Source organism: Serinus canaria, chromosome 1 (assembly GCF_022539315.1).
Source record: "Serinus canaria isolate serCan28SL12 chromosome 1, serCan2020, whole genome shotgun sequence".
NCBI lineage: Eukaryota > Metazoa > Chordata > Aves > Passeriformes > Fringillidae > Serinus > Serinus canaria.
This window is the reverse complement of record NC_066313.1, coordinates 85,363,908-85,390,697: the sequence shown is the minus strand read 5'-3', so window position 1 is coordinate 85,390,697 and position 26,790 is coordinate 85,363,908. Positions and strand designations below refer to the sequence as shown.

General features: G+C 39.2%; 3 protein-coding genes across 5 annotated transcripts in view; 1 reads left to right on the top strand and 2 right to left on the bottom strand.

Annotated features, from left to right (window-relative positions):
* The window catches only part of TMEM182 (transmembrane protein 182), a 30,394-nt gene extending 26,684 nt beyond the window's left edge, over positions 1 to 3,710 (bottom strand). For 2 of the 3 annotated variants that reach the window (XM_030234938.2, XM_050976931.1), the window contains exon 1: positions 2,476 to 2,588. The gene's annotated coding sequence lies outside the window, so the exon portion shown is untranslated. Of the gene's footprint in view, positions 1 to 2,475; positions 2,589 to 3,462 lie in introns of those variants that run through there. The other variant, XM_018908924.3, reaches the window with a different exon arrangement.
* On the top strand, positions 2,621 to 11,634 carry MFSD9 (major facilitator superfamily domain containing 9). Its single transcript, XM_009085425.4, has 6 exons — positions 2,621 to 2,920; positions 4,963 to 5,050; positions 6,333 to 6,376; positions 7,593 to 7,722; positions 8,102 to 8,311; positions 8,836 to 11,634. The coding sequence occupies exons 1-6, from the start codon at positions 2,819 to 2,821 to the stop codon at positions 9,621 to 9,623; spliced, it is 1,362 nt and encodes a 453-aa protein (XP_009083673.2). The 5' UTR covers positions 2,621 to 2,818; the 3' UTR covers positions 9,624 to 11,634.
* A 3,544-nt stretch (positions 11,635 to 15,178) lies between these two features.
* SLC9A2 (solute carrier family 9 member A2) overlaps positions 15,179 to 26,790 on the bottom strand; it is a 34,520-nt gene continuing 22,908 nt past the window's right edge. Inside the window, exons 7-12 of the mRNA XM_030235201.2 lie at positions 25,629 to 25,699; positions 24,040 to 24,201; positions 23,355 to 23,451; positions 22,325 to 22,456; positions 20,313 to 20,403; positions 15,179 to 18,297 (exon numbers count right to left, since the gene is read on the bottom strand). Coding sequence (XP_030091061.2) covers positions 17,927 to 18,297; positions 20,313 to 20,403; positions 22,325 to 22,456; positions 23,355 to 23,451; positions 24,040 to 24,201; positions 25,629 to 25,699 — 924 coding nt within the window. The 3' untranslated portion in view covers positions 15,179 to 17,926. The remainder of the gene's footprint in view (positions 18,298 to 20,312; positions 20,404 to 22,324; positions 22,457 to 23,354; positions 23,452 to 24,039; positions 24,202 to 25,628; positions 25,700 to 26,790) is intronic.

Sequence of the window (26,790 nt, the reverse complement as noted above, 5' to 3'; positions counted from 1 at the left end):
TGCTTTTTTACTTCTGGTTCCTCTTATTTCTAGTCAAAAGATGAGCCTCTTTTGGGAGGGCAACACAATAACAATAAAAAACAGTTGCTGGCTTACTATGACTACCAAGTTCATCTCATAATCAATGTCACAACAGAGAGGTGCAGCTCCTCATGCTTTGTTTCTAGCATGATGCACCTCACACTTACACTACTTACATATAATGGAAACAGAGTACTTTGATTGTGTAGTGACAGTAGTCTCCATAATCTTCCTGGTTCTAGTATTATCCATAAAATCAATAATTTTAATTCAATTGCTACTACCAGGTCACAGGAAAAAAAAAGATAGAAGTAAGAGAATCATCTAGGCATTTCTGAGCACACATGCTGCTGGCCACTTCTGAGTATCTACTGTGTACTTGTTTTTAAGAATCATCCAGTAACAAGTCAAACACCTCAAATTAATGTAAGTGTATTAATAATATAATTTTAATCAACCAACTATGTAATTCTGCTCCCAAATATAGCAGACTAGGTCTATTTTCCTTAGGACTCTGATAAGTGGTCTTCATTGTATTTCACTCCTTTAATTGCTGGTCAATTCCCTTACCAGTCATAAAACCACTTTATTTGAGAACAATTACCTTAAGATTTATTTATTTGGGAGATTTTATCTTAAATTTCATAATTGCAATTACAGAACATGAATGGGAACCTTGAGGCAGCTGAAATCATCGGCCTTCAGTTCAAAAGTAACAGATATTTGTCAATTACTATATATTATTGCCTTTTTCTTATATATTATGTAAATTTTGTAAACATGTAAGATGCACAATTCTTTAACAATATGATCAAGTTCACTAGGAAAAAAGCAGTAAGAGATCTGTTAAAGGAAGAGACACCTATGTGTTCTCTAAATGCTTGGGGTTTTTTTCCACGAACAGTTTGCATTGATGTCATAAAGTTTGGTTATTCTCTGCTTTACAAGTCATTGTGCATGGAGATATCTTGAAACAATATACAAACCCTAAGCATTTTCATTGCCAGGGAATTCAATATTCCTGCCTGTCCCCATGATATTTGATCACTCTGATCTTCAGAACCTGAGAAAAATACAGAATAGCTAACTGGTTTTGGAGACTTATGGCAGAGACTAACACAAAACCTTAAAAATTTCAGCTGGGCTCAGTGTTTGCATAGAAGTCAGTGTCCCTTAGACTCCAGGAAAAGTAAACCCTTGCAACATCTTTTAATCATCCACCTCTTTAATACTTTCTTCTAATAAATTTTCAGGCACTTTCCATTTCTTCTATCAGGTAAAGTGACCAAGGATAGAATTAGGGCAATATTGAGCAGACAATGTAGCGGCAATTCCCAGGATGCTCCAATATTTCAGCACCTTGTCACCATTTTGTCGATTTCAGAGAAATTGTGTGCAGCTGATCTCCGTTAGTGTTGTATCCAGAATTTTAAAAACCTCACTGAGAGAATTTGTTATTCAAAGTGGCCTCAAAGAGATAAATTAATAGGATATATTGGTTAACCCAACACAAAAACATCACATCCACTGGGATTTTAAACAACTGAGTTATTCTTGTCTGGGCTCTGATGACATCTTTGTCCCTATGCAGATACTAAATTAAGTTTTGCCTTGGAATCTTATAAATAAGCTGCATATACAGAAATATGTCTTTCTTTATAGTTTTAGTATTTTGGGGTTTTTTTAACCTCAATTTTTAATAATAATGGGAAATCCACATTCCCCATTCCTTTTCTTTTGTGTGACCTAAATCTGTAAAAGATCCTCAACGCTGTGATATTTATTTCTTCTGGAAATACGAAGATAGAATTGAAGTTAAGCTATTGTCAGTTATTGAATGATTTTCCTCAAACTTTACAACTCATGGTAACTAATCAACATTTCACAAAAGTTTATTCTTACTGATAATTTTAAAAAAGTTAAAGTATCTCCCATTCCCTTGTGCATTTTTAAAAGAATTTAAAATTGCAGCAGTTTTACTGATCCTTGGCCAAGCAACTACATAAAAGAGCGAACCTCTGGCTCCAACATAAAGCGGGGCGTCACATTTTGTATGTGACAACCATTTCCACCAGTGCTTCTGAGAGATTTATGAAGTTTCACTGGTTTGGATGCAAATGCATTAAAACATAACAACATAACTAGTTGTCAGCAATCCCAGCTATCCCCGATTTTTAACAATAACACAGCATAGCAGCGAACGTGCTAAGCAGAAAGAGAGATGCCCTTCCTCCTTGGCTCAGTACCACCATAAGCCACGTAACAAGGCAGGAAAACACTTTGCTGCCAGAAACACTTGATACAGGCATCGGGCTGAGCCCGAGAGATGGCCGGGGAGCAGCAGCAGCGCTGGGGCACGGCCGCTTTCCATGTGGATCGGTAGGATCGGAGGTGCCAGGGCTAAAAAGCCATCTTTCTACAGCCACCACAAGAACTGTGCAGGGGATCCATTACCACTCTCCTATGGCATATTTGTTTCCAAAGTCCCTCGGCTCCACCTGGCTCTTCCTGCCCTCCTCAGGGCCCGAAGGGGACGGGTTGCAAAATTTTCCCGGTACAAACACGCAAGAGGCAGGAAGGGCAAAGTCCTACAGAGGTGTGTGTGGGAGGGTGGAGGCAGGCATCACGAAGGCTCCTGAGGCCGGCAGGGAGCCTTATTCTTCCTCATCTTCGCCCGAGAAAGAGGACACACTTGTGATACCGCGCCAAATGAAATAACACGGAGACCCTGCCCCGCCGCCGCCGCTCTGTTTCCGCCGCGCCGGGAGCACTGCGCAGGCCCGGCGCCGCCGCCCGCATGGAGGAGGAGGAGGATGAGGGTGGCGGCGGCCGGGCGGCCACGGCGAGCCCGGCCGCGTCCGCCCGCTTCGTGCGGTGCCTCTATGCGGTGGGATTCCTGGTAAGCGGCGGCCCTGGGGCCCGCCCTGCGCTGGCTGCGGCGGGCGGCCGCGCCCGGGAGCGGGAATCGGCTCCTTGGCAGGCCGAGGGTTCTGGGGCGCATCGCTGCAGCGGCCCTTGGGAACGGCAGGGCTTGTAGCGCTGGTGGTGTGCAGCGGCTGGGCTGTTTTACCCCTGCAAACAGCCGCGCCGTTCGACACAAAGGTCGGATTTTTATCCTGTGAATGCCATGGAATAACGTAGACCCCGAAAAGCTGAGTCTTGCCTTGGTGCTTATAAGAGAGCTGCTTCCTGTTCTTGAAATACCCGTGGTTCCTGTAAATTTACCCCCCAAAAAAAAACCTAAAAATAGGTTTCTCTTAAAAAAAAAAAAAAAGTCCCCTATTGAAAGAACAGACTTTTTAAAAGGTTCATACTCTCTGGTGGTTCCCGAGCCTCAGGAAAGTGCCGTTTAATTAATTTGAAATTAAAAGCGACGATTTGGAAAATGAATACAAAATGAGTACGAGTTTGTACTGTGAAATGTCAAGATAACTGTCTTACCTACTTTTAGGTCGGGCAATAGAAACGACCCAGCTGGTTTATGTCCTGGAGCAAATATCGCAGGGATCTTTGCTCCTTTTAACTGACTGTTGAACGCTGTGGTTCTCCAGCCCTGAAACAGCTTATTGACACTGAGCTGGAGCACACAGGAAAATCAACCAAGCGAGTGTCCTTTTAGAGGATGCGATGATGCAAACTTCCTGTAGGCAGACAAATAAATACAGCATATCTGTCACTCCACAGAAGGAATTACACGGTGGAATGAGACATAACTGCCCATCAAAGGATAGTGGTTGATGGGTCTTGCTCTACCTGCATGCCTGTGGCAGTCCAGTACTGCCAGGGTATAGTCTGAGACTTATACTTCTTAATGTCTCCATTGATGACTTGGATGAGTTCGCTGAACCTTTCTTCAGGTTCACAGATGACACCTAAGATTGTATTACTGAAGATGTTTGTAACTGGTGTGCTCTGTGTGTTCATGCTAATGTGTTTCATGATTCTAACCTTGTAACCCTCAATTTCAACCATAAAAAAAAAAAATAATGATAGACTGTGAGAATTCACTTAGTGACACACATTGTTGCAGTTAATCAGTCTTTGAGGTAGTCTAGTTCAGTTCAAGCGGTGATGAAAGGTGACTGTGCTCCAATAGATCTCCTAGGGACACTGGAAGCTGTGCCAGATTGTAGTAGTACTGAGAGAACTGCTGGGTCAAAGTGGTGAGCTTAACAAAAAGTAATAAAGCAAAAGGAACAAGCAGGAGATCCTTGTACTTCTCAGGATGGGCAGTGTCCTTTACCCTCCTCTTACAAAATGTTTTTCAATTTTGCTTTGCCTTTATTATTTTTTTTTTAAAGTTTCTGTCTTGTCACATTTCTTAAGCTATACAAAAAGGCTGTTAGTAGGTTTAGAACTATTATATTGTTAGTAGGTTTAGAACTATTTAGAACTATTGGTGAGTTCTAACCCTGCATTCCAGAGCATATTGGTATTTTTATGGATTGTAGGGAGGAAAAGAGTGGGGTTAGTAACAGCATTTCTTGGCATTTTCTTCCCCATTGTAGTTGGGTGAAAGTACTGTTTTTAAAAATATACATTCTTTGCACAAATAAAAAATAGGTTTAGGTGATTGAAATTAGGCCACTTTGGATTTAAAGCACTGATATTAAATTTTACCTGTTCAACTTTTCTTGTTGAACAGGTAAAATTTAATATATTTAAAGGAATATTTAATGCTTAAACATATATCTTCAGAAGGATTGCATCTAGAGTGGGGAAAGAGAAATGAGGTTTTCATAGGTTTAACTCCTCTGCGAGGCAATCCTATATCTTTCAGTTTATGTGTTTTGTAATATGAAATATTTTCTTTTAACATTGTGTTGATATGGAGATAATTTACTTTTTTTTAATTTTTTTTTTTCTATTGATGACTGTTATTAAGCCAGGTTACTGTTGTCTTTGTGAAAGTTACTAAAACTTTTCCTGCCTTTTTTTCAGGATTTATTTGGGGTGAGCATGGTGGTTCCTTTAATGAATCTTCATATCAAATCTCTAGGAGCAAGTCATACAGTTGCTGGAATCATAGGTGAGTTGCAGTACTTGATCTATGAAAGAGTAAGATAAAGCCTGAATTTTGCCTTACTGCAAATTGGACATTAGAACACAATTCTTCCTTGCTAATAGCATAATAAAAAATAAAGACAATTTCCACGTGAAACTCTAAGGGCAGCCAGACTTTGTTAGACCCAGAGACCTGTCCAAACTGACAGTAGCCAAGAGCACATGCTTGGGAAGGAGCACAATTGGAAAGAACAAGGAAGTCTTGCAGTAGCATTTGTACAGCTACTTTCCAGCATCCAAGAATTCACAGCTTAGCAATTTAGAGAGCCAGAGGTGTTGCTTGTAGTTGTGTTGTTATTTATACTTTGCAAATGGTGCTTCTGCAGCTGGTTCTCCAAACCTTTCCGATGTCCATGACTGTTCCCAGTTTGATTAAAATCCTTACAGCTGTCTTGGCAAAATATTATTCACTTTTACAAGTGTTTACAAATAAATTCTGAAGATTTGGAATTTTATCTTAAAGTATTTAGTGCTTAGGTAAGCTCTGTGTCTTTAAAGTACCTTTTATGGTATTGTTTATGGTTTGGAGTGATACAGTATTTTCTTTATTCCCAGACATAGGAGCTGGGAATAATTCAGTTTTATTATTTTGCATTCTTATTTAACACTTTGTATGAAATAATTCTGCTTCTACACTGAGTTGAAGGTATTATTTTAAGCAGAAACTAGTCAGACATATGTTTTTATTTCAATGGTCTGCTTTGATTTTTAACATTAGGAAAAAAATAGGTTTGAGGTGTATTCTTATAAAAGAAAAGAGTCTAGCAGATGTTTCTCTCTGTTTCTCTTTGCTCCTTCTCTTCTGTCACTAAATGCTGCTAAGCTCCTAGCCTCCAAAATGAGAAAGCAGGGTCTGTATTTTCTTCAGGGCCTCTGTAGTGCCTTGTAGTAGACTGAAGCACCAAGTGGAAAGTCCTTTCCAGTACAGAAATTCTCTCCTGATTCTGAGGAAGCAGTTATAAATGCCAAGATTGGTTTTGTTTAATACACCATACAAAGCAACATCATCTTACCTTATGTAGTTTTACAACTTTTCAGCACTTTTTTCTTTTTTATTTTGTCATTCCCTGAAACTATTTCCTTTATTAAATGCTAAATTCCACCCTTGGTTTGTCCTGCTCCCTCTTCCCATTCTTCTAGTAATCATTCTTCCATGATTTCCCTTTTTTCATAATTTAAAATTTTGTACAGTTTTCATTTTAAAAAAAAAAGCTGAATTTTTAACACTAGTATTTTGTTTGTTTTAGGATCTCTCTACGGTGTAATGCAGCTATTTACCAGCACAGTTGTGGTGAGTTCTAACACTGCATTCCAGGGCATATTGGTATTTTTATGGATTGTAGGGAGGAAAAGAGTGGGGTTAGTAATAGCATTTCTTGACATTTTGAAAATGCTTAAAGTGTTCATATAAGAATTTTGGTTGGAGGAACCAATTTTCAGTTTGCATGAGAAATGGCAGTTTTCTTTATGGGGAATTGCCAGGTTTTTCAGGCCCAAACAGAATACAGTTTTTAGACAAAAACTAGAATACAGATTTGGGCTCAGATACCTTACTGAGCAGGTCACAGTTACACAGGGTTATCTCCTCTAGTGTTGGTGCTAGTAGAGCAGTTTCCTGCAGTGCAGAAGCCTATCCAGAAAGCAGTCTCATGAGTCAGCTTTTCATAGCCTGTGATCTAGTTTGCTTTCCCTGCTTAATGAGCAGTGTCTTGTAATTCCCTGTATGGTCTAAATTAATTGTTGCATCTTTACTATTCGATTGGTTTTGTTTTCTATTAGCTATTGATATTTTATATCCTAATATTACCCTGGTACTAGTTTTCTAGTTTTGAAGAGAACAGATTATGAGAATGTCTCATAAAAGAACTGTTTCAGGGTTTGTTATGCAGGACAGCTGAGATAATTTCCTGCTGTAATTTTGTGGCATGTTCTTGGAAGTGCAAGACCATTGTCTGCTTTCTTAAAAAACTGCTTCCTCTTGGAAATCATGCTGATCTAAAAGCATGATAAATGCAAGTTTTCTGTTTGCCCTCTGCAAACTTCTTCTTAACTGTCTGCACTCAGATAACAAACTCTTCATAGCCAAGATCATTGCTTTTAGGATGTTCAACAAGTGTCTAATACATAGCAGCCTGAGTAATGCAAGCAAATATTTGTGATTGATTATGGTAAGATTTTCAGAAGGCTTCTACTGATAATATTTTGTGGTATTTATTGCAAGACTGTCTTTTTTAAAGGGTGATTTTGATTTTTTTTTAAATTAAAAAAATTCTGTATACACAACATTAAAGGGAATCATAATTTTGGCAGGTAGCCTGCCGGCAGGCCAGAGCTCTCCTTGTGACTTCCAAATTTTGAGCGCTTAGGAATGTTGTGTAATAAGCTTATTAGGCTTTCATTGACTGTCCTTTGATGTCTTGTCTCAGTTTAATGTAAAAGTACTGACTGATCTCTGCACATAACTTAGTGTTGTAAAAAGCTGATCTTTTTTTCCTGCTTTGTGAAAGGGCTGCTGGAGCGATATAGTAGGAAGACGGTATTCCCTGCTTGCTTGTATTCTTCTCAGTGCACTGGGTTACTTCCTTCTTGGAAATTCCACCACAGTGTTCCTGTTTGCTATTGCTAGAGTCCCTGTAGGTGAGTAAACACTTGGCATTTTTCATTTTGCAGTTTAAATTCTCAGGTTGAGAATTAGTGTGGGAAAAATCGTGGTATATGGATGGCTGCATAGCATCATCACGCAGTAGCACCACCTGAACCTTAATATTGGAAAAGTCTCTACAAATCAAGAATTCTCTTTTTTTTTTCCTGAAAATAATTTGAAATGTTGAGGCCTAACCCACCAGGATCTAAACCCCACAAAGCTGCTTACTCCAGCACTGAAGAATTTGTGATTAATGGAATTTTAAAAATATAAATCATATAAATTTGGGCCCTTGTGAATTGAGGTAGATTCTGTCTTTTTTTTGGATCTGGAGATATTAATGTTTATTGATTTGTTTCTGTTTTGTTGCAGGTATTTTCAAACACACACTTTCCATCTCTAAAGCCCTGCTGTCTGACCTGGTCTCAGAGAGGGATCGCCCTTTAGTAATGGGGCGCTTCAATGCAGCCTCCAGTGTGGGCTTCATTCTGGGACCTGTTGTTGGAGGCTACCTTGCAGAGTTCAAAGGTGGCTTTTATCAAACGTCTTTCATCTGTGCCTCTATCTTCCTTCTGAATGGTGGTAAGTTGTATGTCACATTCTGCATCTTGGCTCCCTTCATTCCTCATTTTGTCCTTTTAAGCCATCTGTAATACCTTGAATGCACAATGTGTTTATCATCTATGGCATAATCATTTTGTATGCCAGTACTGCTGTTTGAATTTGAACTTGTGCGGAAGGGTGGGAATTTTGAAATGGTTATCCTCCAGGTGCTTCTCCTTTGTTCTGCCTATGTCCTCTTTACATTCAGACACAAATGGGAGTTTTTCATGTGCCCAAAGATGAAGACTAGAAATCAGAATTTTAGCTTTAGCCCTTAGATTTGTTTGTATTGTGTGAGTGTGGCATTTCAGGGCTTTCCTTTCTTGCTTTCACTGCGTTTAAAATTGAACCAATACTATGAATAACGCTAGACTTAATATTCACAAATTCTTTAAGGACAAGTATTGTTGAAGTATTTTTTTAAATTGTTACAATCAAACTAATATCTTCCATGTAAAGTTGATGCAATTGAATGAAATCAACTAATTTCTTCATCTGTATAGGTCTTGTATGGATGTTACCCTGGAGTGAAGAAAACATTGGCAATAGGGACCATTACCAAGACAAAGAAACAAACAGTTTTTTAGCAAAATCAAATCATGACCATCTCTTTAAATCAGGAGCTAGTACAGCTGTGACAAACAGTAGTTTTTTCCAGTCTCCATGGATACAAGTTGCAACAGTGCTGAAGAAAATTAAAGGAATTGCGTGCTCTAATTTGTGGGATGTATTTTTAGTGCGGTTCCTGATGTCTGTTGCTATACTGCTGTATTATAGTAATTTTACTCTGGCCTTGGAGGAGAGATTTGGGGTGAAACCCTTGTTTGCTGGATACCTATTGAGCTATAGCAGTGCGCTTGGAGTCCTGGCTGGCTGTTTGCTCGGACCAATAACAAGACTCTATGGGCACGACACTTACAGACTTTTGTTGCACTCCAGCACTTTTACCTGCACGCTGATTCTCCTGTATGCATCGGCACCCAGCATATGGATGGTCATTCTGTCCTCCACGTTCTTGGCCTTCTCCACTACTATTGGCCGTACCTGTATCATTGATCTGGAGCTGACCGTCGGTGGGAGCGAGGCCAGCGGGACACTCCTAGGTGTTGGACAGTCAGTGACATCAGTGGGACGTATTATTGCCCCACTCCTTTCTGGAATTGCTCAGGAGTTCAGTCCTTGTGGCCCTCCAAGTCTAGCTGTGGGACTAGCATTAGTTGCTATTGTGATAATGAATGCAAACAAACAAAAATACAGTAGTCATGGAAGTGTGAAGTTAAAAAATCAGTAGACGCAATTTTGGATTGCACAGATGTATCTTCACCTGCCAGGCTTGTACAGTAATTACATGACTTTAAGGAGAGCACATTATGTTCTTATGAAGGAAGTATATACATGTACTTCTGCTGCAGGGATTTTATGTCTAGACAGATGTTATTCCAACAGGTACCACCAGGGCATATCTAAGAGGGGCAAATGTTGCTGTATTGTGCTGGTTGTGATTTTTTAAATGGATTTTTAACTCTTTTGGAGGGTTAAAGCACAAATAAGCACAAATCCTGCTTATAGCTCATTTTTGAAACAGTGTTTAAATTGAAAGATTGTTTAAAAAGGGTGAACCTAATCTAAATTTTTGTTATTTAATCAGAATTTGTAATATGTTTGGCCTTAATTTCTTATTTTGTGGTCTGTTTCCTTTTGTCTGTTGTGACAGTAGCTTCTCTTACAGGATGTTTGCTTATGTGATTTTTGTGTAGCCTGTTTTGTCCAGAAAACTTTCTGTGGACCATGGTTAGGCTCTTTGGAGTAATCATGCAACCCCTGCTGACTCCTGGTCTTTCCCAAGTAACAGAATTGGGTATATGCTAACTTCATGTACTAGAAGACCTAATCTTATAATAATACAAGGCCATTCAAGCTGAAACTGAGGCTGAATTTAAGTTTTATTGAAATTTGAACTGGTGGCTTCTGTTTAGTAATAACTTCTACTGAGGAACTTTGTCATAATTTCTTTATTTATATTTCCTGTGCAATTTTTCTACCTTCATTTTAAGAATAAATTTCCTTCTTAATTCTCTCAAATGACTGTAAAGGTGTGAGCATCTAGTAGTAGTTCATGGATTTGGATTAATACATCCTGTCTCATCTCAGGCATAAGTGACATTTTGGTGACAAGAGAAGTACGGTTTTACTGGTATTTTAGTTCCTCATTTGTGTGCATGGCTTAACTGAAGAGAGGTTATCTCAGAGCTGTACAGAGTTGTAGCACTCCTCTGCTATTTACTATTCAAGCTCATTACTTGCCAGTCACTATTGTTTGTATTTCATATGAAACATGGAAAAAATGTATTTTGCTCTGATAATGTTCTCTATGATCTTCATTGTATTACTTGATGAAAGTACAAAGTCAGCTATGTAAGTGTTTGTTTGGGGGGGTTTTATGCAATTTGGTCATCCCTTGAACACATCAGTGCAAACACTCTTCCTGCTTCAGGTCAGTCATGGATGGTGCTTGTATTTTTTATTTTCATTTTCTTCTTTACCTTTTCCGCATTCAAATATTTTCTGAAACCTCAGTGATTCCAGTGGCAGCACCATATGAATTCATATATGGAACTCTGAATTGTTTTAATTTTATTTATTGACATAATCAGTATCTTATTCCTACTGTGATTTCAGTACATATACTCTTGAGTTCTTTATTACAGTAATACGTGTTTCATTTCTCCTTAGGAACTTGAGGCATTTTCAAGTCTCTTCTCTTGCCATTCTTGGTAGATTTGTTGCTCTAAATTTCCTATTTTGTTTCTTTCCATCTTCTAATTTTCTAATGTTTTTCCTTTACCTAAAGCCTCCATTCTGTAAGTAAGGGCATTCTGTTTTGCATCTCTGGCAAGGGGTTAAGGAGAAGAGTTGGAAAAAACCTTCAAAAATTAACATATATTAATGATTTCATAATTTTTCCAATACTTTTTGATTATATGACATAACATTTACCCTTCTAAATTGCTGCACTGATTTAATCTGACTTCTGTGTACATCTATCCTAATATATATATCCTACTGAATAGACGTTATAGAAGCTTCACATTTGAGAAATCTATGGAAGCCTGTGGTCTTGGGGACTCATTGCAACACATTTTACAGAAGTTTTTTGCTTGTAGGCCAAAATTATTCCTGAAGTGCCACAGAAACATTTATTTTCTGTACAGGTACAGAAGAACTGCACTATGTTTTGTTTTTGTTTTTTTTTTTTTCTTTAAGGACTTTAAGAAATAAAATGAAGTGACATTCCATTTGTATCATTATGTCACTGTGGTTTTTTTTTTCCCCCCCATCTTCCTCTGCTGAAGTTCAAGTCAATGTGATGGGTGGATGGTTTATTTTTTTTCTTCAAGCTGTGGTTAAAATCATTTGAATCTGTCTGCATTTCTCATAAAGGCACAGGAACCAAGGATTCAACCAATAAGTGGCTTGGCAGTGAATGAAAAAGAAGAAATAAAATAAAATGGAGAACTCTGCAATTTTGAGATGAAGTCCTTAAAGCTACTGTTCCTTGTGCCTGGAGGCCACATTTGCATCCCTTGTGTTGCCTCTTAGTTGGCATAACCATTCAAGTTCAGAGAGTGAAGATTCCTGAAGACACAGAGATGTGATTCTCTGTTTTAAGTTGAGGATGGAGCAGTTGCAGCTAATTTTGGCTCCAGTCTAGTGGGCAAACTACTGAATTACTCAGCTGTTTCTTGAATCCAGTTGTAGGATCTTCTGTAGAAGACTGTAACAAACCAGATCTGAATATGGACTAAAGGAAAACAGTTTCTGCCAGCAAACCACTGCAAATTAAGATTTTTCTCTTGCTTGCTGTTACTTTATTTTGGGTCAGTTTTCTTGGGCCTGTAGGAAGGGTTGGGTTTTGGTTTGGTTACTTGGGTTTTTTTGATCTTTGCCCTTCCCTTTGGTAAGTTAAGTGACTTTTTTGACAATTTTGATCAGCTCATGTTGAAGAGGCTATGTACTGATATAAGTACTGATTTTATTGCTTTTAAATGATGAAACAAAGGTAAGATTTTTTTTTTCTTTTTCCTGTTGGGGTAGGCTGTGTACTTTTGAAGAGATCCTTAATAAACATATCAGTTGGGGGGGTTTGATCCTGGCTGGACACCAGGTACCCACCAAAGCCACTCTCCTCTGGAACCAGACGGGGAGAGGAGAGAAAATAGGAGACGAGTTAAGGACAGGGAGAGATCACTCACTGATTACTTTAATGAGAAAAATAGACTCAACTTGGGGAGATAATTGAATTTATTACCAATCAAAATCAGAGCAGGATAATGAGAAGTAAAATAAATCTTTAAAACACCTTCCTGCCACCCCTCCCTCCTTCCCGAGCTCTACCTCCCCCCCTGCTGCAGCGCAGGGAGACGAGGAGTGAGATGGTCAGTTCATCACACCTTGTTTCTGATGCTGCTCAGAGAGGAGTCCTTCCCTTTCTCCAGCGTGGTGTCCCTCCCACAGGAGATAGTCCTCCATGGACTTCTCAGTGTGAGTCCTTCCCACAGGGTTCAGTTCCTCACTAACCACTCCAGTGAGGGTCCCTTTACCACAGGGTGCAGGCCTTCAGGAATGGACTGCTCCAGTGTGAGTTCCCCATGGGGTCACAAGTCCTGCCAGCAAACCTGCTCTACTGTGGGCTCCTCTCTCCAGGTCCTCCCAGAAGCCTGCTCCTGTGTGGGCTTCCCATGGGGTCACAGCCTCTTTTGGGCATCCACCCGCTTTGACATGGGGTCCTCCACAGGCTGCAGGTGGTATCTGCTCCCTGTGGTCCTCCATGAGCTACAGGGTCACAGCTGCTTCACCATGGTCTTCAGCACAGCCTGCAGGGCTATCTCTGCTCCAGAGCCTGCATGGACCTTGGTGTCTGCAGGGCTGTTTCTCTCTTCTCTGGCCACAACTGCTTCTACAAAATTACTTCTTTTTTGTTTTCAATATGTTATTAGACACTGGTTGTTTTGGCCTTGGCCAGCAGTGGGTCTGCCTCAGAGCCAGCTGGCATTGGCATGGTCAGCAAAGGCAAGGCTTCTGGCAGCTTCTCAGAGAAGCCACCACTATATCCCCCTGCTACCAAAACCTTGCCATGAAAACCCAATACACCAGTTCTGCAGACTTCCATTTCTTGTTGTTTTCTTTCTTCTGAATTTACTCACTGCAGCACCATCACAGATGTCAGTACCATTCTCATCTTCTGATTATTGAGCAGATAATGCAGCAACAAAATAGGAGTAGTGTTATTTGTGACCTGGCTTGCTCATTATTTCAGGTTCTCTGTAGTGCCATAACATTTCTGCTGCTGGGAACCTGTATGGGTGCTGCCAGTGCCACTCTGGTTGTGGGTGTTGCAGGGTGCCCTTGGGTAAATGATCCTTTACAGCCTGGCACTTTGGCATTTGAAAACCCAAGATTTGCCTGTGCTGTTATTTCTATAATATTGAAGACTAATTCACAAAGAGCTGATCACGAATCTTGTAAGAGTGTACTGGAGCCTGAACTTTGAGAATCAAATGATCGTGAATGGAGGTCAGATTGGTTTTAGAAATGAAAGAATATACAGCTTATTTTAAAGGGAATTCTTGAAAAACTTCTGTTTTAATTTACAAAGAGAAATTAATTCAAAGTTTTAATTATTTTAAATCTCAGCACCAAGGAACTAATTTTTGAGATGTGCTGCACAGTAAGAACCAGTCTTCCATTCTGTCAAATATCTGATAAATAGGAGGTCTCAGAGAGGAAAATTGAAGTAAGCTGAAGTATTTAAAATTTCTCTTCCTTTTTTGGCAAAAAATTACTGTTTGAAACAAAACCTGTGGCAATTAGGGTGCCATATTTATGCACATTAACAAGGATATTTTTATTGGACCAAAGCTCTTGTGGTACAAAAAGCATTCCAGCATCCAATTTCAAAATCTTTCATCTTTTCTTCAGGGGCTGGGGGATGTTGACAGAACTTGGACAATTTTGGAAATGGTGACCAGCTAAAGCATTTCTTGGAGTGTCAGCTGATGTCCGGAATTGGTGGACTTGGCAGCTCTTGAAAAAATTGGTGCAGGGTGCAGTGTGTTTGCTTCCAGAGAGCCCAAGATATCCTTCATAACAGCAGGCATGTTATTTTGGCAAAAATTTTAACTTTGTTTTTCCATGTGATTTCTGTGTGGCTTTAGTACAGAATGATATTCTCTAATTTTTAAATTGTAATGCAGCAAGGTTTTCTTTTGTTGAACTGGTTTCAGTGGAATTTGCATTATATTTTAGTACAAAGTAGTACAGCCCTTAAAATTTTAGCCCTTTTGGCAAATTATTCTTGGGGTTTTTTCCAAGTATCTGCCTAAAAAAGGCAACAGGGTGTCTATCTCCTCTAGGCCTTGTTATATCTACTTTCTTATCCTATTTTAATTTATAGGCCTCTCGGGAGCTGAGAGGAAAATCTTTAAAACCCTAATTCAGAGTGGAACTGTATTTTCCCACTGTCCCTAAAACCGAACTTTCTTCATCAAAAATGCATTAAAATATCTGTACTGCAGAGTGTACTGGGGAGTCCATTTGGAAACAAAATATTTGTATGTGGCTTTGGCAAGTTTCCCAGTCACTGCTGAAAATCCGGTTTCCTTGAAAAAGCAAGGAGCGTTGTCCTCCGTCAATACATGACTTTCCCCATCAGATGGTGCTCGAGGACAGATTTATTGGGCATTTCATTCTCCAGCAGACAAACTGATACAACATGAAGGATGTCTCCTCTGCAGGCTCAAAAAAAGTGCTCACGTGTTTTTCCTTTGCAGGGAAGGAAGAAAAAAAAAATAAAAGGCAAAGGCAAACCTCTGACCCAAATCAGAGTGAGAGTTGAATGATAAGGGTCCACTGGAACAACACCTGTGCCCCCTGCTGCTGTCATTGCTCCTGAAAAGGAGAGTGCCCAGAAATCAGTTCCCAGACAGGGCAAGGGTCTGATTCAGCAGTAGTGGAAAAGAGCCTGAAAAGGGTGGGAAGAGCAGAAGTGAGGAAGGCAGAGGGTTGCTCACAAGGACATGGAGCTCCAGAAGATTTGTAATTCTGTTTAACAATGTGACCATGCTGGAGATGTGCCTTGATGCTTGTATTCTGTGGATTTCAAGTGCTTTGGAAAGGTAAAAACATGCTATCATGTTTTGAAGCACCAAGAGCTTAAGACTGTATTTCATAAAAATGACCTTCAAATTGATGTGCTTGTACTATGGGGCACCACTTTAAGCACAAATAGTGTGAGCGTGCCCTGCATTAATGGGCAACCAGCACAGCAGTAAGGTTCCTGAAACCTGCATTCATTATTTAAAATTGTGCCATAAAAAATAACAACTGTTTGAAAAAAAATAAATGAAAGGCAGCTCTCCCCAGACAGAAGCCACGTGCTTGGTCATTACCAGCACATGAACAAGAAAACTCCACAGAGAGTAAACTAAATGTTGATGTGCAACATTTCACATTTATTGATTTGGTCAGATTTTGGATTGGCCTGATATAAAACAGCTGATTTAAACAATCTGATCTGTAAGGAGGATGTTGTCTCAAAACTGAAATCAAAATTCGAGGCGTTTTTCTTATTCAAACATGATCCAAATAATGCAGTGACATAGCATTCCCTGTCAATTTTACAGATGAAAGTACCTTCCTGTTGAAAGACAAATTTAAATTTCTTTTCAAAACTTGCTGGCTTTGCTTGTACCCAAGTTTATTTTCTAACAGGAGATGATCATTAGAGGACAGCTAAGTATTGATTTCCACAATAATCATTTGTTGAGAATACCCATGAACATTTAACTGAGGATTATAGGGTTCAGAGAACCATTCCTCTGCAGCTTAGACTTTGCATTTGCCACACAGCAGAATTTTCCATAGCTGGAACAGAGGAAAAAGACTAAAAGACCTAAGGAAAGAGTTTGGGAAGGTTTGATATTTCAAATACATACATGAAATAAATATTTTGGAAATGCTGTTAGAAGAAGGAAAGTCTTACATACCCACCTATCAACCCCCACCCATGAACATTTGAAAGAAATCTACTTTGTGGTTTTAAAAGGAAACTCTGATTTTTAATAGTTCTTTCAAAACAAGCTTAAATAAAAAAAAAAAAAATCTTATTGCCCACAGATTTAGAAATGTGCTAATGAAAGAGAAAAGTTATGATTTCACAGTGTACATTCTTCAATGAAAATTATCAATTTTGTAACAAGTAGAAAGAAAATTATTTCTGCATTGTACTGAAATGTGTATCTGTGCTAAAGCAAGCTCAGTACTTAGATTAAGTGGGACAGAAAGTGCAAATTCCTGAGAGCTACAGTTAAGTATCATTTATTTTAATGCTTCCCATACGCCCTCGAACGGCAGCCATTGATTCTAGGATCAAGAAGTCCATGTTATTAAGGTGCACAGGGACTTCAGCTGATTCCAGGGCCCCACTGTGCTACTTTTCTGTAAAAACAAATTAGATGGAACATTTTTGTTCCTTGGAGTGCATAGCTCAGACAAAGAAAAGATTACCTTTCCCCTCTTACAGATGAGGAAACAAAAAGTAAAACAAATTAACCAGGGTCACAAGCATGAGCTTTCTTGAGTCTCAGTGGTCCCTGACTCAAACAGGAGACTGCTCGCTTTGTCTATGTGCAGTGCTCTGCAACTATTCTACTGCTGTGTTTGCATTACATTGCAACCAAGTAACTAAGGTGCAAAAAAGCAATTTTGATTCAAAACATTATTTATCCCTTTGAAGTTTTCTGGTTTTAGGCCTTCTGGTGTCCTGGTAAGTGCTCTCAGTTCTTGCTGACATAAGTGAAAGCCAAGGTAATTCAGTTTTTCTTTGGTGATCCTTAGTACCTTTCGAAGGTAACATATTGCCAAAAATTCAGAAAGTAAAAATTCAAGCTATTCAGGTCTTTGTTGCAAGTCCTTTTTAAAAGCCTTATTTGCAATTCCCCTACAGCTCATTTCTCCTCTTCTTCCTCTTTTTCTGCATCAGAGGTCTTCAAGCAAACTAGGCTTAAGGAATATATTTATTCTTCTTTAGAAGTCTATATGATAGGTGCATTGTGCAATTTTCAGTGGTATTCATGTTGACGCTCTGGTTAAAACAAGTATTATTGATTACAAATAAAATCTGAAATGATACACAAATTTGGGGGTATTTTTAAGAATCTATTCATCACTGGACTTTCAACAATGACTTCAATGGAAAACTGGGTATTGAATCTTCGTGACTTGGTTCCGTGAGAGATGATGTGATAAGGCACGTTTCCATACTATTTTTACAGTGGAAATAATGTAATTAAATTAAAGCATTGCCATAAGTTATTTGTAAAAGAGATATATTATTTTTTGTATCTTTAACGCTGCAATTGCTGCAGTATTCCTTTCACTTAGTTAATGGAGTTGACTTAACTCAAATGGAAGTGGTTAGACCCAGATGGAGGCTTGTTTTGTTATTTTAATGGATCCCACAGTCTGATCAGATCATTTAGAATCCTGATTCAGTATGTCCATGGTTTATTATCAATAGTTCTCCTTTGGCTATGTTCAGTACAGCTGGTTCTCAGGCTTACTTCTCTGCCTGTCCCCTTGCGATGCCTGCCTAACTAACCGTGGTGGTGGCATAGGTCTTGCTGACCCATGGTCTGCAGTCAAATCTTCCCTGCTCAAAGTGCCAAATCTTGGTCTCGTCAGCAGTGGCTGCCTGAACCCAATGGATGGCTGAGGCAAAGTGCTTGGGTCCTGCTGCTCTCCTCGTCCGTCCTGGCTCCCGTCAACTTCGTTCTTCCATTCCACCCTAAACTCAGGTAGTGGCCTCTGTTGTCTCAGTCTCTGGTCTCTCAAGATTTTCCCTGCTCTGGGCCTTAGATTGAGCACTGTGGTAGCAGCATCCAGCTCAGAGTCACTGCTGTCACCCACTGTTAATTGAAAACAAAAGTATAGTTTTAGGTGTAGAATATAACTGTTTCAGGAATATTTGAGTAACAGCACACAGAGCCCTTGCAGTCATAGAATAAAGTTTCCCCATATTTTTCTATATTCAGTGCTTTCTGATTAGACCCAGTAACAGCCTCTTAACTCTGCCAAAACAGGGGATAGATTTGACTTAAAAACATCCGTACCCTCAAAAGTGTGATTTTTAGAAAGGCCTCACTTAGCTGCTCCTTGATTGCCAAGTACTCCCTTGATTGAAGCAGCATTTCCCCAGTTCTGGAAAACTTCCAGTTCTCTGGACAGAAAAAACTGCATCTCTCTGAGCTTAGGGTCTAGTCCCTGCTGACATCCTAGCAGGATACCAAAATGAGATTTCTCAGCCCCACATCTCATGAAGTCTAAACTGAGAGGCATTTCTAGAGCACAACATGTACAAGGGCTCTAGAAACTTTACTTTGGAAAAGGAGCATCAATACTCTTACCAGGCAAAGGATCTCTCAAGGTCAATGTACAGATGGGTGGAAATATCCCATCCTTAATAAGGCTGAATGTAAGACAGAATGAAACAGAATCAACAGGGCAAATCTTATAGGTTGCAAGCACTGCAGACTCACCCTCCCACTCAGAGCAGGGTAGAATATGCTCTAAGGAAAGGTGGCATCATTGCTTAGGGAATGCCCTTAAATGATCATTGCCATGTAAACCAAGATGGAGATAGTCTGGATGTGTACATGTGCATCTATTTTTCGCCAGCAGACTTCTTATAAAGAATTAACATCTTCATCAAAACTTGCACACTTGAGTCATTTTATAGTAATTTTAACAATAGTTTATGAATGCCTCAGATTTGTTCTTAGACTTAAATCAGATATGATGTTTTAAATACATCAAAGTAAACAACTATGCAACTGTCATATAAACAAATTAGATTAGTGTTATTTCTTTTAAAAAGGTGAGGAAGGGGTCAACAAAATATATCACCGTGTAATTGTCCATTCACCCAGATAATTATATATCAAGGCAGGTCTTCATCAGACTGTGTTTTCAGGCTTTTTCCCTTCTAAATATGTCAAATAATATATTTTTTGACAATTTAATAATCTGGAGGCATATTTTCTCTTTAATTCTAGGTGACAGTAGGTGACCTCTGCAGACTAACTACAGAATAAAAGGCATCCTACACTCAGGAGAGCAACGATGTCTTTATTAACAGACAAAAGCACAGTCTATTGTTAAATTATTTGGGAATAGTGGAAAACTAACTGGGGTGGAGATCAGGAAATTTTAGAAACTCTGCACAGGTTTCTTCTTCCCAGCAAGAGATCCTTATGACAGCTTGTCATGAAAGAAAATGTTCCCGAGTATGATATAAGCATGGCAATGAAATCAGTATCAAAAGTAATATATAGAATTGGGCAAAGTTTTCACATCAAATATTGTACTCCAACAGATTTTTTAATTTTTTTTTGTAAGAACTCAAGAACTACACTATAAAACATATGTGAGTTTAGGCAGAGGAAAAAAGTTAACAATTTAGTTATAAACCTTGTAGACCACAGCATTTTGAGTTCTTCATGAGAACAATAAACTAGATCTAATGTCCTCATTACCTGCTCTGGTTTGCTTCTCAGAGCAGTGTCCTCTACCCTGACCCCAGAGAGAGAAGAACCAAATAGGCTCATAATCCAGGAGGGATATCTGGATTATGGAATAAAGATGAGAAGAATGAGCCATGGCAGTGTTCCTGGTGCAGAAGTGCAGCAGGCTGACATGAGGAAATGTGCAGGGAGGACTATGCCAGTATGGGATAGGAAGTGAGAATTCCCCACAAAACCCTGCTGTCCAGGGCATTTCTCGGCACTCACCTTTCTGCTTTAGGACACACTGTTTTAAATGCTCTAGTTTGCTTATTTCTCTATATTATCCCTGGAAAAACCTTCCTTCTATGTAAGCAAAATGACTGCAGCACAGCAAAAGAAAAGCATAAAAATTCCATTACCTCTGGAAGATGTTTTATTTCTCACTCGTAGTTTCTCTGGAAGTTTGGTGTTTTTAGGAAGTGAAAGAAATCTTTTTGTATTTGCTGCAGCCTGCGTGCAAAGAAAACCAAAACATTTTAAGTCACTGCAGCCTAGTGTTCCTACATAATGCATGTTAAGATACACAGCTGAGGTTTGAACAGGTTTCTGTAGCTAAAGGGCTGGAGAGTAGTTTTGAATTAGCTAATATGTGATCTTTTACTACACACTCAGTGCTGATTGCTGACTGAAGGCTGTGCTAAGGTAAAGACTGAATAATCTCAAGCAGTTTAATCAAATGAAAACCTAGAGAAATGCCCTCTGAGATCAGAGTTAATAAATGCATGGTCTCTAACCTCAGCCTTGCCTGCACAGGCTTTCCTAAGGAAGGCAAATGCCACAAGCATGGCACTTCATGCAGCTTAAAACTTGTTTAAAACTTTTTATTAGTCAGCTGCAAAAATCTGGGTGAGACTGTAGCTTGGACTCAAGAACTAATCTGCATTCTGATCCTGCAAGCACTTTATACATATAAATGACTTTATACAGTTGACTAGTCTCACTGAAGTTGATGAGGAAGTTAGGCACCAGCATGATCATTTACCAGTTCAGGGCATAAAATCCTTGTTTCCCCCAGACTATGATTTAAAGGCTCTGGGAACAGACCACACTTCGTTCTTCTAGAACATGAAAGGTACTTTCCAGGACAAGTTGCTTTTTTTAAAAATTCAAAAGTTTCTCAAGGACATCCTTTCTTACATTTGTTACAAAGATTTTTAAAATCTTTACAGTCTACCAGCTCTCCTATGCTAATACCATTACTTGTGGCAGACCCAAAGGGAACCTGAAAGGAAATTTATTTTCCCTTAGAGATTTTTCCTCTTTGGATTTTTATTATTTTCCTCTTTCTCCTCTTCCCTCTGTGGAGGATTTATCCAAGGATAATTATGCTTAAAATTATAGCCGGTGTGTTTTAAAAAGTTATCAGACATCCTTTTTCTTTCCCTGCCCCAAAAGTCCTGCTGAGTCTCCTCACTATTCCACACAGCAAATAATTTAATTGTATGAAAAAGATAACATATGTAACTGTGGTTAAGAAGAAAAAAAAATCATTCAGGAACAGTCTTCTTGTCATAATTAACACCACAGTAGCTCTGGTAATGATCACCTATGAGACATTATCAGCCTTTTAGAGACATTATTCCAGCCTCCACTGCTGAAGGACAACTGTATCAACGAAGACAACAGTCACTAAACACTCCTGTAGCATGAAAATACATAGTCACAGGATGGCTAATTTCCTTGATACCTGATATGACCCAAAGGATCAATTTCCCTGCCTAATTAGTGTGCTCCATTCCAATATGGTTGGAAATTCACAACTGCCGGATTGCCTCAGAGAGCCAAATATTATCATGCCACAGCAATCCTTGTAAGTAGAAGCAGTTTTCCTAACCAGTGTCAAAATCTGAAGGCCTGACTACATTTTATGAATACTAAAGAGCATACAATATTTTTCAAATGAAGAGCTTGCTCTGACTGATGTGGTCAAAAGTCCTCTTCTATATTTTGGAGCTTATTTGTAAGTAGCTTTTCTATCTCAAAGTCATTTTTAACCTTTAATCATCCACACTTCATCAAAATACTAATAGAGAATACTGATCATGCCTACATTGTGTACAGAGCCTGTCCAGCTTCTCTGAGGTAAAATTATGGCAGCAGATCCCATTCCCATATCACATTCTACAAGACTGAAGCCTTGCTGAAGGTGTCAACACAAATGAAGGGGCTCAGGGGAGCAACTCAAGGTGTGAGTGTGATATTACATGTGCAGTTGTCTTCCAAATTTAGGATTTTTCCCTGCATGTCAGAAGATTGCTTCTTCTGCATGACAGTCAGCTACAAAGAGGTGCTTTCAATAAAAATTACATTTTAAGAAAAAAACCAAACCAAAAAGAAAACTAAACGAAAAAACACCACAAACTGCAAGTACCGGTCTTTCCCTTGACAGGCTGTTTGTTTTCCTCAGGCTCTCCCGAAGGCTGTGCCGGCGACGGATCAGAATTTCTTTGGCCTGCTTCTCACTTGCATCTGCAGCCAGGCTATGTCGGTTGTAGGACATTGTCTGAAATGGAAAAGCAGTGATCACAGCCTGGAAAGCATGATGTCAAATGTGCTGGACTATATGAACAGGGAAAAACAGGCTTTTTGCTTTAATAAGCATCATAAATCCTTGTGAACAAGATCGTATTGCAGATGAGTAAGAAAAAGAACAATAATTATGCCGAGAATGTTTTTATTCATCTGCTTCACAACCACCTGTTTTTTTTTGTTGGTTTTCGTTCATTTTTTTTTAACCTGATGATATTTATAATGAAAGACAAAATGGAAGAAGCTGGCTTAATACTGTGTTTACCCCCACACTGCAGTAGCTTGGTCAGTATGTCAGCGGAGGACGCATATTTGAAAGTGATGAGTCCCCTAGAGGGAAGTCATTTTTACCTCCAGGAAGCCAAAGCTTTCTCAGTTTTTGAATGTTTTCCAAGGGCTCAGGCATTCAAACTGCTTAGCCACAGGAGGACAAATGTCAAATGTCCTTTTGTTTTTGTTTCACTACTTTTCCAGTTTATCTCTGCTCTTAATACAAACAATTTTACAACTGGAGGCAAATAGGAAATCTAATCCCATATCATGAAGTGACCAATATACTGAGACAAGTAGACAATGTTGGGTTGAATTGGTACCTATGATCCTACTTTAATACTGTGGTTGCATCAGAGGTAATAAGACAAAAACATTAAGCCCTATCAATAGTATAAGATCAAGTAAGTACTTACACAAAGGAATGTGAATATGCTACTGTACATATGACAGGATATGGATTCAAGACAACAGAGGCAAATAAGAGCATTATTTGTTATTATATGATAGAGCAGATGTACTAGCTCAAAGATGTGTTAAGAAGATAATCAGTATATTACAAGAGCAGTGGGATATTTATGTAGGCAAAAGTTCATCCTTACTCGGTGTCGTATTTGGTAGAGATTCTTTGTTAATATTTCTCGCATGTTTTCCATTTCAGTGGGAGAAAGGGGCTTTATCTTTCCTTCATGATAGTCACTGTGGCAGAACAAAAAAAAAAGAAGGAAAATAGGGGAGAGGGAGAGAGAGAGAGAGAGGGAGGGAGAGAGAGAGAGAATGTTTTTATTTTTATGGTCAGGAATGACATTTCCTTTGTTAGAGGTGGAAACAACATTTCAGAACAACTATGTAATACATAAAAATGTAACATGTAGAAATGAAATCCTGATTTGATTTGAATCTGGGGTAAGATGTAAAATGTGATAAAAATTACAGTAATTTGTCCGCTGTATTTAGGTACTATTCAAAATGCCCCTCAGGCTTCCCTCGTAGCTGCTCTCAGCAGGCAGGCAGGCGGGCACGTGTTCGAGTCCACCTCCGTTCTACACGGCAGATGGATGTGCCAGTGAGCAGCTGTCCCAGTAAACCGACACACACCGGAAGAGCACAGCACTACACCTGAAGCTACAGGCAAAAGGCTCTTGTTTCACACCCTCTCACTGTTCTGGTGACATTAGGACACAAAGGATCCTAAGTCAAAGTGATTATCCTGCCAACAGCCCGGGCTGTAAAATAAATTGTGTGACCCAGCTGAGCTGCTTGGCTGTGCTGGCGTTGCTTGCTTACCTGAGAGACACTGATGACGGCACCTTGCTTATCATCCCACTCTCTGCCATCTCAATGGCATGCTTGATCTCGAGCTTCTTGTACAGAGAAACAATGCTGGATTTGGGCTGGTTCTCACGGATTAGAAGTCTTCGCAGGTATTTATTGTCAAACTTTTTAAACCTGTGCATGAGGCAAACCAGCCCAACCTGTTAATTTTTACTGTGCATAGTTAAGGAAAGCCAATATATTGCAGTTAATGAAATTTTAAAGGACTTTTTTTTCTGGGAATGTGTTTGTACATGTTAACAACCCAGTGCTGAGTAACCTAAGAAAGGGTCAATTTCAACTTTACTTCAGATAAATAGTCTTAATAGGTTAGATAGGTTAATATGTTAATGGGCAGTCTCCCTAGAAGCAACTTTAAACTTTTAGGTATTCTGGTTTTAGAAAATATTATTTTTAATTCTCTGTTTTTATCAGGACAAAGAGAACATTAAATATTTACTGTAATAACAAATAAAAGGCCAAAATTTGCATCAACTGCTTTTTCTTTGAAATTTTATCCTGCTTTTGTAAAACTTTGGAAGTTGTTCCTTTCTCTAAAGCAACTGCACCCTCTTGGTTGCTTAGTGAAAAAATATTGATTACAGCTGGTGTTGATTTTGTTTGCCAGAAAATATTTTGCCCTCCAAACATTCTGAAATTACTCTTGAATTTGGGTGTGAAGGTCATGAAGAGGTGGGACTCTCCTTAGCTCTGCAATCTTTTCATTAAAGATCTCACACAGACTGGAGGAGAACCAGGCTAAGTAAAGAAAAATTGCGCCCATGTCACGCAGCCTTCAGGAAAGTGTCCTCACTGTGTCACCCCCAAGTCATTTGGAGAGGGCTCTCCTCAGCCATTCCTGCTGGTGCTGTTCTCTCTTTATATAAAACACTTAAATTCTTCTTGGAACAGAGACTAGAGCAGGGCCCATGCTTTGGGTCTAAAGAATTTGGATGTAAAAGGAATTAGATCCAACCTAATGATGATGATGATTCAGCAGATAAAGTAAAAATATGAATTATTCAGATATTGCCAGGGGTAATCCTCTTAACTGATACTAAGTCTTAAGGAATACCATCAAGAGCTGTGGAGCTCCCTACCATTAGGACCTCTCATGTATCTCATGCCAGCTGATACCTTAATCTTTCTAGAAGAAATCCACTAGCTTTTGTATGTTTACTGCTGTCAAATAGGAAACTAACCCATCACTTAACTGCCCTAAGAAATACAGCTTGTAGTACAGCTGGGTGGGAAAAAAGGCTCAGCAGACATTCAGGAAATGCTCTGCAAGAGTCAGAATCATGCACCCTCAGAAGGTACCATCCTTCACCGTGGGATCAGAGGGCTGCCTTTCTTCCCAGCTGGAGATTCTGTTCTACTTGCTTGTGGTTTAGTAAAAGGCATTGTTTTGCTACTTTTCCTTTGAAACCCACATGTTCTAAAAACAACCACATGCTTTTAGGAATAAATGCTGAAAATGAAATTTGATGCCCAACAGCCTTTGTTTGTTGCTGCAGAGCCGCTTCAGCCTCTCCTGTATAACAAAGAGTTTCAGTTCTTACTTATCTCTCCAAAAGTTGTGACCCCAGTGTCCACACACATCTTCAATTCCAGTCTTCACGTGGTCAAAGAACTAAAGGAAAACATTAGTTCATTACATAAACTTATAGACATCACTTGCCTTGTCCTTAGACCTTATTAGTTTCCAACTTGCTTTAAAACAGAAGCATCTAGTCACAACTCGGGAAAATGCTCCAGTCCTACCAAAAGCAGTCCAAACCAAGCTCAAAGACAAAATCTATTTCTTTCCCCCTGAATCTTCCTTAGCTCACAGCCACAATAGGACAGAAGTTAGTTGCTAATTTCCTCAATGTCAATCTTGCTCAGCTCCTGCCTGAAACTAAAGGTTCTTCCCCGATTTTCACTTACTTGATATACCCTAACCACTTACTGCTATGCCTGGAAGTTCCCCAGGCCTGCCAGTAAGGCAAGTATGACTTTGTGGAGAAGAGAATCTCAGCAGACAGAAGCTCCCTACATCAGCACCAGCCCCTCAGGATGCACAGACAGAAACTGAGAGCCAGCATTAGGTCCTGAGATCCTATTTTAGGAATTTGTTTCATCTTAAAGCATCCTGTCTGCCTAATATTAGAAACACACACTTCCTGGGTCTATTATCAATTAGGAAAAACTGAATCAGCTCAGCTAAGGTCTCACTTGATCCCAGAGGCAGCATGTTTGCTTTTAATTCAGGAACCATTGTAGGGGTCTCTCAGTCTCAGGGAAAAACCCTGGTAGAATGTCCAAAGGATAAGCTCTAAAAGGACAGATTTTAGATGCCTAGATTGGCTTCTTTCCCAAATGTGGCCCTTACTATTCCTCCCTTTTGAAATTTCAAACCACTTGCCTCAGGTACGCTGCAAGGAGAAATACATTCAAGAAGATGCATGCCTAATAACCTGCAACAATTGGAGACACACGTGTACCAAACATATATCCATAAAAAGGCTGATGATGTAAGAGTTTAGTAAGTTTAAGAGTGTGTTTAAGACAAGTTTGCATTTGTTTAATTAGATTAAATCAAATGCAGTATAATGTAATTAAATAAAGCCAAAGGTTTCCTGATGTAGCTACATTATAAAATAACATGTATCTCGTGTGTGAAATAAACTACAGAAAGTTAATTTACTTCTAGATCTCAACAATTAAGAAAGTGAGAGATCC

Bases quoted from the DNA above. Each gene is read 5' to 3' on its own strand.
- MFSD9 (XM_009085425.4), top strand. From the start codon at position 2,819: ATGGAGGAGGAGGAGGATGAGGGTGGCGGCGGCCGGGCGGCCACGGCG. The intron at 2,921-4,962 runs GTAAGCGGCGGC...CCTTTTTTTCAG, and splicing joins TCTATGCGGTGGGATTCCTG to GATTTATTTGGGGTGAGCAT. The intron at 6,377-7,592 runs GTGAGTTCTAAC...GCTTTGTGAAAG, and splicing joins TATTTACCAGCACAGTTGTG to GGCTGCTGGAGCGATATAGT.